The 12,968-nt window shown below is 50.5% G+C and overlaps 1 protein-coding gene across 5 annotated transcripts in view; it reads left to right on the forward strand.

Annotated features, from left to right (window-relative positions):
- LRSAM1 (leucine rich repeat and sterile alpha motif containing 1) overlaps positions 1–10,351 on the forward strand; it is a 32,661-nt gene extending 22,310 nt beyond the window's left edge. For 4 of the 5 annotated variants that reach the window (XM_053373971.1, XM_053373969.1, XM_053373970.1 and 1 more), the window contains exons 15-25: positions 19–89; positions 949–1,048; positions 2,258–2,345; positions 3,981–4,055; positions 5,760–5,840; positions 7,486–7,581; positions 7,876–7,974; positions 8,156–8,287; positions 8,826–8,907; positions 9,135–9,262; positions 9,739–10,351. In XM_053373971.1, the coding sequence (XP_053229946.1) occupies positions 19–89; positions 949–1,048; positions 2,258–2,345; positions 3,981–4,055; positions 5,760–5,840; positions 7,486–7,581; positions 7,876–7,974; positions 8,156–8,287; positions 8,826–8,907; positions 9,135–9,262; positions 9,739–9,864 (1,078 nt within the window). In that variant the 3' untranslated portion in view covers positions 9,865–10,351. The remainder of the gene's footprint in view (positions 1–18; positions 90–948; positions 1,049–2,257; positions 2,346–3,980; positions 4,056–5,759; positions 5,841–7,485; positions 7,582–7,875; positions 7,975–8,155; positions 8,288–8,825; positions 8,908–9,134; positions 9,263–9,738) is intronic. The other variant, XM_053373972.1, reaches the window with a different exon arrangement.
- The last annotated feature ends 2,617 nt before the right edge of the window (positions 10,352–12,968 follow it).

Here is a 12,968-nt window from a genome sequence, read left to right on the forward strand (position 1 = left end):
TCCCTTTTCCCCTGCCAGGATCCGGATGGAGCAGCTGATGGCCATTACTCAGGAGGAGGCTGAGCAGCTGCGCAGGAAGGAAGTGGCCTGTGAGTGCGGCTGTGGGAGTTCTGGGTGGGAGTCTTTACACCCCAGGCATAGAACTGCTTCTCCTGGCTATGTTGATTTCTACAGAAAGAACGTGGAATATTTTCCTACTCAAGGGCTGCATTCTCTTCTGGGCAGCCATCTGGGGGCCACATGCCAGGGTGGGTGGGACAACAAATGTAAATTTTTCCTTTTGTACCATAGCCTATTTTTTACATACACATGCACACACACACACAGCCCTGTCCTCCATCATGACAAACGAGGTATTTTTAGAATTCAAGGAGACACTTCAGCCAGGCAAAAGCCCCTGAAGAGGACCAGAGTAAGGCATTGTGTCTTCGGGAGGATTCTGAGGACCAGGCAGATGCTACATTTAGCCCCCTGGGGCCTGAGGTTCCCCACCCCTGGCTTAGTGCATGGAAGAGATTGTTAGGATGCTTTCGATCCAAACTTAAGTGAGAGTGCTGCCCGCAAAATTCTGCACGAATCCCCAAAAACTCTCCAGGGTTTTTCACCATTGAGGTTTATACACTCTGTATTTCTTCCCCCATCAACAACAAAGGCACTGCCGTTTTGGTTCCTCCTTCCCTAGAAGCAGACACAATGCTTCCATACCTACCCCTAGTTCTGCTCTTTCATTTCTCCTGTACAGCCCCCCCCCCCGTTTTCCTACCTCTGCTAAATTGTGGAATGTTGGAGGCAGGGAATGGATTTGGAAGCCTCCTGAGCTGCTTCCTGATCTCTGGAAAATTTTGGTGCTATTCTAATGTGCGGGAGGAGACAGTTCTTGAACAGGCTCTTATAAGCTCAGGAGAAGCCTCCAGGACCCTGACTTCCTGCATTTTCTTTCCTCCACAGCGGCCATGCAGCAGATGTTGGCCGAGACCTATAAGAACAAGCTCCTGCAGGTGGCTTACGAGTCACGCCGGCAAGATCTTGTCAACCAGACTTGTTCCAGGTACTCCCAGAGAGAATGGGGCATTTCTCTGCTTTGTGGGGAGGGGGCCTTATTATTATTATTATTATTATTATTATTATTATTATTATCATCTATCCTTTCATCCAAGAAGCGTAATGTTCTTTCTCTCCACTTTTTATCATCACAACAATCCTGCGAGGTGGGTTTGTCTGAGAGAGAATGAGTGGCTCAGGCTCACCCAGCAAGCTTTGTGGCTGAAGGGTGATTTGATCCCGATTCTTCTCCCACAGGCTGACTTTCTGTCCACAACACTGTGCTTGCAGAAAGGGAGGTGATGCTGTTGTTTTTATTTGTGTGTGTGTGTGTATTGCTGTGATTAACAAGAGAAAGGTTTTATCCATGAGGTGAAATGTTTCTGCTTTCACCTCACTAGCTGCTCTGGCTGGAAAGGCGGAGCAACCAGTTGCTTAGACATTTCGATTCTGAGGGCCGCAGACTGTCGGACTTGTCAGTAGCAGCAGTAGAAATTATGCCACAGGATTAGCAAAGAGCGCACTGGCCACCACATGCCCTCAGCCAGGAGAACAACACCAGCATCACTTAGCTTCTGCAAACGAAGCCCTTCTGAACATTCAGTCTCAAAGCTCTGCAAGTGCCACTATGGAAACGGCAGGCTTTCGTTTTTAGTGGAATAGCTGGCAAAGGTGGAAGCTGAAATGTTTTGCCACATAAATAGAACCTCTGTTTTGTTAATCACAGCAACATATAGATTATGTGAGTGCAGGGGTGGAAAACCTCTGGCACATGGGTCAGTCTTGCTCCTTACACCCAGGGCGTCTAATTTGGCCCATGATGCCATTCTGCTACCTGTTGATCAGCTGACATCACTTGCCATTTAGAGCGATTGGAAGTCTGACATGGGGGTGTGAATGGGGGTGGGGGGTCCCTCCATCCCCATGTGCCAGAACCCAAGAACACCATGCTCACACTGGCCCTGCTAGAGTAAGCCAGAAAGGTGGAGGGAGGGGGAGAGAGAGAGCGCACTTGGGATATTGACTCTGTTCCCTAAACCCACTGGAGTTAGTTTGGTTCCGTCCTCTGACAGGCTTTGATTTTTTCCAAATGTACTGAACTAGTGGCTCCTCTCCTGACAGCCTCTAAAGGTCTTCCAAAGCGCTTCTCACCCTCAGTTTGCCTCTGTCTCCCGAGAGCCAATGGTGGTAACCCTTGGAATGTTTTCTCTTGTAGCCTAGCCAAGATGGACCAGAAGTTCCAGCAAATCCTAGCTTGGCAGGAGCTGGACCAGAACAAAGCCATCAGCCAGATCCTGCAGGAGGTATTTAGCTGGATATGGGTGCGAAAAGGGCAGCACATCTGTATGCAGGATGGGAGAGGGTGAGCCAAAGCAAAGTATGGCAGGGGGAGGGGGAGAATCAGAGCTGTAGACTTGGAAGGAGCACAAAAGGACATCTCGTCCAACCCCCTGCAATACATACCATCTAGCTAAGTTGTTATTGCCCCAGGTAACTCTTGGAGCACTCCTGGGTGGGAAGCGTTCTCAAAAGAGTTCCCTTGTGAAACGGTAAAGGGACGATATCCGCAATATACAAAATACTACTCCAAAACCCCGCAAATCCCCTAGACGCAATCAAAAAACAATGGGAGAATGACATAGGTTATGAGATTAACCCCACTCAATGGACCAGAATGTGGTCTAAACTCCCCTTTAAATCCATATCAACGAAAAGAAAAGAACTCACACTGAAACTCACCTACAGGTGGTACCTAACACCAAGGAAACTAGCGCTAATACACCCAGGAACCTCAGCAAAATGCTGGAGAGGATGCACCTCCACAGGCACATACCTCCACATGTGGTGGGAGTGTCCCAAAATTCAACTATTCTGGACAACAGCCATACAAGAAATATGTAAAATAACTAAGCAAGTAATAGACATCACCCCAGAATTGGCCCTACTAAACATCTTCCAAGACAACAATGCCCATTTACACCACAAAGAACTCATAACCCACCTGCTCTCAGCAGCCAGAAACACCATAACCAGACACTGGAGAGACCTGTCAGGAGTAAGCATGGACCAATGGTACCAAATAGTATGGGAAACAGCCCTACTAGAAAAATCAACTAATAAACTGAAACTGACACGGGGACAAACAGAAGAAGACGCCTTCACCCCGGTATAGCTCCCCTTTATCACATACACAACCCAACAGGACAATGACAATAATCCACCAACAGCATACAAATCAATATGGCTAACCTGATCCAAAACACACACACACCTCACTCACACACGAAAACAAAGATCACCACAGCCAATCACAAGCAAACAATCACACCCTAGGCAAACCCCAACCTCTCTCACCACCAAAGGAACACAAGTGAACAACACAAGCAACGCTGACACCAAACTCTACATACATTAAACATAATAGAAACACCGCCACCCGACCCCACCCCCATCCATCTTCCCTCTCTCCACCCCCCCTTTCTTTTTTCTTTCTTTTTTCTTCTCCCCCTAATGCCTCAACAAATGAAACGGATTTGTAAAAATGTTACATGGAAGAAGAAGAAAAAATACGAGGCACTACACTTCTGTAAAACAAGAAAATCCTTAATAAAAAATATTAATAAAAAAAAAAGAGTTCCCTTGCCCCTTTTCATCACAGCCCACCATTCTGTTTTGGCTTATATACACAGTGTTTTCTCTCTTGTTCTGAAATAATGATTTCAATGTATGAGTTGCCTCCTATGAAGCCATTATGGTTTGGACTGATAGGAGTTGTGGTTGAAAACGTCTACAAGTAGGCAAGGTTTGTGGCAACTGGAGTAAATCTTTAGGCGATTTCTCAAGGCCCACAACAATGGGGCCTGATGTTATTCCGGTTGGATCATGTTCCCCAACTGGCCAGGTGTGCTCTCCTGAACTTGCATGTGCTGTTTTTTCAGAGTGATATGCAGAAGGCTGCATTTGAAGCCCTCCAGGTGAAGAGGGATCTCATGCACTGCCAGATCAGAAATCAGGTGAGTGGAAGTCATGGGTCTGCAGGGACTGGGATTGGGTGGGATGAACAGTTGACAGTTTCTCACATGGTCCAGCTTCCTTCTCAAAGCCATTGGAACAAGGGGAGCTCTCTGGGGCTCTGGACAGCGGAATCCTCTCCCTACCTCCCTCAGGCCCAGGAAGGTCTGCCTCATCTCAGGGGGGGAGGGGCTCCGTTTGCATTTCCATCCCACGGCAGCCCATGAACAGCATGATCTCCATTATTACAGTGGTTGTCGTGTATAAGTTTCTTCATTCATTTTAATTTGTTTCTGACCTGCTTGTCAAATCCATTCCGACCAACATGGAACACATTGCTTCTTAAGGTCAGGCTGTCCCCCACCAGGGGCAGTGAGCTGTTGCCAGTGGTTTGAGGTGGTAGAGTTTGCAAGGTTTTCGGCGCTATCCCCCCACCCGACCCTTAGCACTTGGCTAGCTGGGGTCCCAAGGCTTTTTCTTCTGCCCGGGGAGAGGGTTTCCTGAGAGGTGCTGGTGTTTGTGGTCTTCCCTCTTCTCTGGTGGCTTTGCTGAACTGTAACAAGCTCTGGAATCTGCATCCGGTTTCTCTCAGAAGCCTCCTGGATGCTCAGTGGCTCACGAGTGATCCTAGGCTGGCCAGCTAACTAGTGGGAAGAGCCATAGCAGAGTGGCAGAGCACCTGTTTTGCATGCAGAAGGTCCCAAGTTCAATCCCCAGCAGCATTTCCAGGTAGGGCTGGGAAAAGACTCTTTGCCTACAGCCCTGCAGAACGGCTGCCAGTCAGTGTAGACAATCCTGAGCTACATGGACCCAATGGTTTGGCTTGGATAAGGACGCTTCCTATGTTCCTAAGCTACCTCCACTTCTAGAGTGAAGTGGGGGGGGTCTTTATCTCAGGGCTGGGGCAACCTGTGACCCTTCAGCTGTTGCTGGACTCCAGTTCCCATCAGCCAGCATGACCAGTGGTAAGGGACAATGGGAGTTGTACTCTGCCATCAGCTGGAGAGCCACAGCTTCCCCCAGCCCAGGTTTATCCCAGGTGTGTGAAACCTTGTGGCTCTCCAGATGTTGCTGCACTACAACTCCCATCACTCCTCTGCCCCAACTGTGCTTGCTGGGGCTGCTGGGAGTTGTAGTTCAGCAGCAGCTTGCAGGCCAAAAGTTCCCCAGCCCTCCTTTAGCTGAAGGCTTGTACCTGGCCTTTGAAGAAAGAGCACCTCAGTTCCCAGAATAAGGTTTCCCCTTGGTTTTAGGAGAGCAGGGTATTTCATCATGATTTGTCAGGGGTGGGGATTAAGCTGCATTTCCAAAGACTCTTTGCAGCGGGCTTTGTTTATCCCCACATCTCTGGCCAGGGTTGATGAGAGTTGTGGTCCAGAGCATCTGGAGGATTTCAGGTGGGTGAAGGCTGTTCTTGAGGATGCCACCTGCAGTTTGCACACCACAGCATCCAGCTGGTCACCATGAGGACTCCCTTCCCCAGAATGAAACCCCTCTTGGCCCCACACCAGTGGCAGGCAAGGAGGGTGCTGTGGGAGAGACCTCCAGGTGCTCAGCTTAACTCTTCTTGGACCAAATGAGTGCTAGAAACTACAGCGATGCAGTTATAGGACCAGGGTGCGAACAGCAGAGAGTGGAGTCCTTCCCGATGCAAGTAAAAACCAAACAAACCTCCCCCTCCCTTCCTTGTTTCATCTTCTGCCTAGATTAAATTAATAGAGAGAGAGTTACTGCAGCTGACCCAGCTGGAGTTAAAGAGGCAGCAGTTGGACACAGAGGCACTGCAGGTACGTCAGCCTCTTTTGGACCTCTCCCTCGGCTCACGTTCTTCCCGCCCTGCTCTTCCTTCTGCTTTCTGAGGTGTCTTGGTGCTTGAGGCAGGAATTTGGGGGATGGGATGGGGGGATTCCCTGGTTCCTGCCTCCTGGGGCTTTATTTAGCACGCGCTGCAAACGCTACTGCTTTTGGAGACCTGGGGATCTGTAGGAATAGCCTGCTGTAGTGTTCAGAGGGGGAAATGGTGGGTGGGCTGGCAGGAAAAAGGGGTTGAGATCTGCTGAGCATTCCACATTTTCTGCATTTTTGAATTTGAATTTGAATTCTTTTCTTTCTTTTTTTTGCTGGTTTTGCTTCGGTGTGTTTTGTTTCGTTTTTTTGGTTGTTCTCAAATCTCCACTCCAAAAGCAACATCCCCAAAGAGCACGCCATCCTCTCCATTTGCTCTCCTCAGCCAGCGGAAGATAGGCTGCATTAATCACAATTAGTATCCCTGCTTTTATTTTGCAAGGTGGGGAAAAGTGGTGGGTTGGGGGGATCCAAGCAAGGTTCTGGTTTTCAGAGTTGCAGAAAGATGTTCGAAAGTGGGGGGTGGGTCAAAGCCTGCTGAAATCTCTGAAGCCAGGGCAGGAGCTGAGCAAACTGAGCAACGCTTTGCCCCATGGCTAGCAGAACAAATGGAGTGATGCAGAATTTCGGCTTCCATCCACTCAAGTGAGGGCAGAGAATTTGGGAGTAGCCAAAAACCATTTGGGGGACTCCGCATTAGCCATCCTTGTTGTAAACCAGGCGAGGGAGAAACCTTTGGGGGCCCTCAGAAGTTGGTGGATTGCCGCTCCCATCTCCTCCTGGCTGGAAGCCATGCTGGCTGCTGGGGCTGGTGGAAGTTGCAGTTCAGCAGCATCTGGAGGGCCACAACAAATTGCCTCCCCACCTGCTTTAAACAAACCTCAAACAGAAGGTTCTGTATGAGGGTGAGGGAACCTCTGGCGCTTTTGTGACCCAGCTTAGCTCCTTTGAATCTGTGCTGCATCTGGAGGTTGGGGAGCAGGCAATATGGAGATGGGGGGAGGGTGCATCCAGGATGGTCCAGGTCGAAATTCAGACCCTAGAGCTAGGATGATGTTTGGACGCAGCCTTCTAGCCTTGGGGGTGGGGAACATTTTACAGCAGCGCTGCTTCATGGGCAGCCTTCCAGGGACCCCATGCCAGTGGTGGGTGGGTCCAGAGACAAAAGTGGGTGGAGCAACTGGTGTGACTCTTTGTTAAATATGCTACATTCGAATAGCGGGAAAAGTCAGAGGTTCACACGCAGACACCTCCCTCCCTCTCTCTCCATTAAGGCAAGCAAGAAGCATTATATCCCAGTTCATGGGCACATCCTGGGGTGGGGGGATGCAGCCTGGGGAAATAGGGCATGGCTTGGGGAGAGTCTCAAGGGCCAGGTAAAGGCACCTGAAGGGCTTCCTTCAGATCCCAGGAGGCCTATGGTTCCCCATTGTGGATGCAGGCTTGAGCATCCCCTAAAAGGCAGCCTCTGCTTTGGAAGGTGTGCACTTAGAGGAAGAGCCAGCTGCCTCCTCTGGGGGCAGCCACTTCCACTGCTGCACAGCCCTCATGGTGCATGCTTCCTAATGCCTGTGTGCTGCATTTCAGGAGGCAATCACAGAGCAGCGGCAAGCTCTCACTTACCTGCTGCAGCAGCTGCTGAAGGAGAAGAGGCAGCGGGAAGAAGAGCTGCAGGCCATCTTGGTAAGGAGACAACTCACCTGTAAGCGGGGCTAATTCTCTCTTCCACACACACACACACACACACACACACAGGCTCAAGCCTTCTGCCCGTTTCCACACATGGTGGCTTTGCCCCTCTCTCAGAGGTGCTTTGGAGAAGGCCAGCTGTCAAGCTACACTCCTGGAATCAGCAAAAGCTGCACATGGCGATCCTTTCCCCCCAAGAAGCTCATTTGAACCCTGGTCTCTCCCAGATCCTAGTCCGACACTCCTAACCACTACACCACCCTGGCTCTCTGTTTTTCTTCCTTGCAGAGGGAGCTGGAAGCTAAGAGTGAGACAAAGCAAGAGAACTACTGGCTGATTCAGTACCAGAGGCTTTTGGACCAGAAGCCCCTTTCACTCCGGCTGCAGGTGACTGGCTAGCAGAAGTGCTGGGGTGGAGAAGGTTGCCTCTTCCGTGGGCTTCACTGGGTCTGGCAGCCCCTTATGGTTCTGGCCTCCTCTTTCACCTGTGGCAGGTTCCAGGCTTCCTGGGTCTGGGTTTCCCAGTCAAGAGGCCACCTGGTAACACTGCTGTCCTTTTTCTTTGAAGGAGGAAGGACTGGAACGGCAGCTCGTGAAGCTCCTGGCAGACCTGTCAGCTGACCAGTACACGCCCGTCTTTGCACATCACCGGATCTCACTCAAAATGCTAAGCGCCATGGTCCCAAGTGACTTGGCCAAGGTACGTGGGGAAGGTTAGAGCAGGGGTGGGGTGGGGAACCTCAGGTCCAGGGGCTGGATGCTTCCTTTAGGGTCTCTCTGTTCAGCCCTCAGAACTTTCCTCTGGGCTGCACCACTGGAGGCTGGGCACGTGGGGTGCTCCTCCCCAGCTTCAATCTGCCCTCACTCAGCCAGCCCCCACCTGCATACCTTCTCACAACCAGTCCAGGGGGTGGAGGTGGCACAACCTCTCACCTTCACCCTGCTCTTAAGTCTCAGGGTTGCTCCTTGCAGGGAGGAGGATGGGGACAACCTTCAAATGAGTTGATTCTGCCTGCGATTGGCTCTGGCTCTGCCAGGCATGAGCTGGCTCCGCCTACCGTTTGGGCTCCCTGCCAGTCTCGATGGGCACCCGCCACCTTTCGCTGGACCGGACCATAATTTGTACTGATATAGAAGTTCCACACACAGTAAAATGGGTAAAAGTAAACCTGGGAGAGAACCATGCTGTTCAGAAGGCTCCTTTCTGCGCTCTGCCATTTGCTTATGTCCTCTTCCAGATGGGGATCACAGAGACAGGCCTGCAGCACTCCATCATCCGGAAGGCACGAGAGATCCACGCCGTGGCTGAAACCATCCCAGGTAACTTGCTGGATCCTCTCTCCTAAGGACATAAGCTGCCTTGTATAGTTGGAGCAGGGATTGAGATTTGGCACAAGCTCCATTCCCCTCACCACCTCTCATGAGCTTGTTTTTTTGGGGGGGTGGCGGCATTCTTCCACTGCCTTTCAGCCCAGCTCATCAGCAAAGCATCCACTCTGCATAAAATTGCTTGTTCTCAGTGCCCAGCTCCTTCCAATTACTTGCAGAGTTGCTGAAGCCTACAGAAGAGGCAGAGCTTGCAGCTCCGGGGACCAGCAGAGAGCCCCCCACCGCCATGGCTCCTTCTGCCCCACCACCAGAAGAGCACCACTGTGTGGTCTGCATGGAGCGAGAGGTAGGTTGACCTCCACCCAGGAGCTTTGAAAGCTTAACCTGCATGTCAGGCAGAGTCAGTGATCCTCAGAGGCATCAGGGAATTAGCGTGACACAATGGAATGCTACTCCATCTCTATGCCTCGGCTATAGAAGGCCTTCCTAAGACCCATCAGTCCTAATCTGTGATGTTTCACAAGGCCTTATTTTGTGCCTGAACTTGCTTTTTTCCTCCTCCTTCCCATCCTTTTTTCCTTGTGTGTCATGTCTTAGATGTCAAACCTGAGAGAAGAAACTGTTTTGTTTGTCAGATGCTCTGGCAGGCTTTGTTGTGGAGGTATGGGGATGAGGATGAAGCGCAGGATCAGAATGCTTTGGAATAAAACCCTGATCTCTGATGACATGTGTGCAAGGGGCAGGTGGCGAGGAGGCCCTGCTGTTGGTAAGAGCTGTGGTCCTAGCATTTGCCTCTTCCTCTTCTTCTTCTCTTTCCCCCAGGCCCAGGTGGTGTTCCTGACTTGTGGCCATGTCTGCTGCTGCCAGACCTGCTCCGAGGCCCTGAGCACCTGCCCGCTGTGCCGCAAGGATATTGTCCAGCGCATCCGTCTTTTCTACAGTGGATAGCCCCACATGGGGACAGCGTCACTCCCATCATGTGCCCGCTTCTTCCCTCTCAACCTTGCGCACTGAGTTGCCAGGGGTGGGGTGGGGTGAATGGTTCTTTTGGCGTGCTGTGTAGGCCAGTCCGGGATATGCACTACCTCCTTGCTCTTTGTCTGCGTAACCATCACCATCCTCTGCTCACAGAGCATGGCTGCAATTCTCCCACTCCCCAACTCTCAGCTGTTGGCTTGTAGCTGCTCTAAGGCCAAAATGGAGGCACATCTCCAGGCTGAGGGCAGAACGGTGCTTGCAGTTCCTGAAAAGCTACTCTCACGTTTTGGGGAACAGGCAAACACCACATCTTCTCTGGCAGACTGGCAGGGGTTATTTAAAGATGCCAGTCCCAACCTATGGGCAGAGTGGGTTCTAGGAGCTTCAGTACAGGAGAAGAGAGTCCCTGCTGTCTGCCCGCCTAATGAATCAGGGCTGGCGAGTGTGTGTGTATATATGTATTTCTGTGGCTGGGTTTTAGGCCACTACTGGCTGAGCTGTAGCAGCACCCAGTGGAGCAAAAGTGCCTGGAAGCTGTCCCATCTGTCACCCTGGGAGAGAGTGGTTGGTGATTCCCAGCCGCCCAGCATCCAGCTCCCAATCTATACCACTTTGAACTCTTTCCAGGCCAGTGTTTTAAAGCTGCCACCCCCAACCTGGTGCCCTCTAGCTGGGATGACTGCATTAAGGACCCCACAAAGGGTGGGTGGGTAAGTCAAGCAAGAGCCCTGGTTGGGTGGAGGTCTCGTCCCACCCACTACATGTTTTTCGCTAGTGGAGTATGTGTGTGTTTGGTTCATCATCCCTCTCGGTTCATTGGTCAGTAATTGACCTTGATAGTCTGCCAAGGCAACATCTCCTCCAGAAGAAACCAGCCTCCACCCGGTTTTGCTTGGCAGGTTTCCTGGCAGGAGAAAGTGGACACTCGTATTTGCAACTTCCAAGAAACAGGCCCCTGAGCCTTTTTCACTGCCTGACCGCTCACTCACATTCATCGTCCTGTGTTCTCTTGGAGCCAGGTGAGTGAGGAAACCTTTTGGCTTCTTCTGTCATTGCTGAACCACGACTCCCATCTTCCTCAGCAAGTGTGGCCAGCACCCAGGGATTATGGGAGTTGTAGTTCAGCCACAACAGGAGGGCCAAAGGCTCCTTACATCTGAACTACAGGACAGCCAAGAGGTGAGGTCTGTCCTTTTTAGCAAAGTCAGCTAACATGAACAACAGTACAGTGCTTTATTCTATCACAGTTTTCTCCAAAAGGATCTGCAAATATTTTATAACTAAAAGGTAAAATGCATCAGAAGAATGAAGTGTTGTTTTGCCTGCCAGGAAGCCTTAGTCCCAGTGCAGGTGTGGAGATTCTTTGCCACTCCAAATGAGACTGAATTACAACTCCTGTCATCATCCTTGGCCTTTGGCCATGCTTGCTGGGCCTGAAGGGAGCTGTAGTTCAGCAATGTCTGGGGAGTCTAAAGTTCCCTCACGCTTACAAGGAAAACTTACAAGGAAAATCAAGAGGGGAGGAGATTGGCAGAAACCTTATGGAAGAGAGGCCTTGCCTATGCCTGGTTATGGAGGCTGTGCCTCAGTAATCCGTCTCCACCCACCTACCCACAATTCCTTGCTCAGGGTGATTTGTTCCCCTTCCAGATAAGGGATAAGGTGCCTTGAGTCCCTGTCAGGAGAAACAGCAGGGTACAAATATAGAACAGAACCACAGAATTGTAGAGTTGGAAGGGACCCAGAGGGTCACCTAATCCAAACCCTTGCAATGCAAAGATCTCGACTACATCATACACGACAGATGGCCATCTAACCTCTGCTTTAAAACCTCCAGTGAAGGGTGAGTCCACAGCGTACTGAGGGAGACCATTCCACTGTTGAACAGCTCTTAAATGTCAGAAAGTTCCTCCTGATGTCAGAGTCTCCTTTCTTGAAGCCACTGGTATTTGTGGGGGCTGGGTTTTAATAGGTAGCAGAGGATATATTAATTGCAATTTATCCTTCCACACACCCATGTTTGTGGGCTGAAACAAAATAAAGCATAGGAATTAGTCTATAAAACTTTGTTTTGAGCAAGTCAAGCTAACAAAGTAAGCTGGCTTCCCCCTTCTTACCCCACTTAAACAAAAAAACAGGCAGCCACTTGTAAAGTTTTACTTACTTTATAATCATGCATAGGTTCACAGCAACAGTAGCAGTAAAAACCATGCAGGCAAAATACGGTATATTTACAGTATAACCATCTTCATTCATGTGCCTAAAACTCGAGCTAGCAGAAGCATGTCTGCATCCATCACTAGTCAAAGGGAGAGTGAGAGCTACATGAAGTACTATATGCTTCCTATCCAGGAGAGGAACGGAAACAACACCACACAGCCAATTATATTTCTATGGTCTGAGTATCTGCCTTTCAGTAGTACACCTCTGTGGTATTAACTGCTTCTCATACTAACTAGCAAGAATGTGCATTTGTTAGGTTTGTCTAGCAGACAAACGTCTCATGTGGCTTTTGCAGTTTGCAGGTGGCTATAGTATCTCCTCTCAGTTGCTTCCAGGCTAAATGTACCCAGCTCCCTCAACCATGCCTCATTCAGTAGCATATGGAGGGCCAAAAGTTCCCCACCACCAGGTTTCCCAACCCTAGTTTGATGTTTCTGGGCCGCAGCATGGGATTGTGCTGGCTTCACCTGTCTCTCACATGCTGCTGTGCTCCCATTGCCACCACATCTCCGAAGAACCCTGCTGGGAAATCAGGGGCAAAGGCCAGACAGACCTGTGTGGCAGTTGGTGTGCGGTGTGGGCAGCACAGATTAGTTGGGGGTCTGGGCCCTCCCAAAGCAGTGGAGGAGAGATGGGTGACTGCCTGGGCATTTGGTGTGGGGTGAGGAGCACAGCAAGGCCTCCAGGGAGGGTTTCTCAGTCTTATGGCTTGTGATCTAGTTTTGTGGGATTGCAAGTGGTAGGCCATGGGGTGTGAGGAGCCTGTGCTCCCTTAAGCTGTTGCCGGACTCCTACCCCCATCAGCCTTAGCCAGCATGGCCAACAGCAAGGGATGATGGGAATTGTAGTGC

Source organism: Podarcis raffonei, chromosome Z, assembly GCF_027172205.1.
Source record: "Podarcis raffonei isolate rPodRaf1 chromosome Z, rPodRaf1.pri, whole genome shotgun sequence".
Lineage (NCBI taxonomy): Eukaryota > Metazoa > Chordata > Lepidosauria > Squamata > Lacertidae > Podarcis > Podarcis raffonei.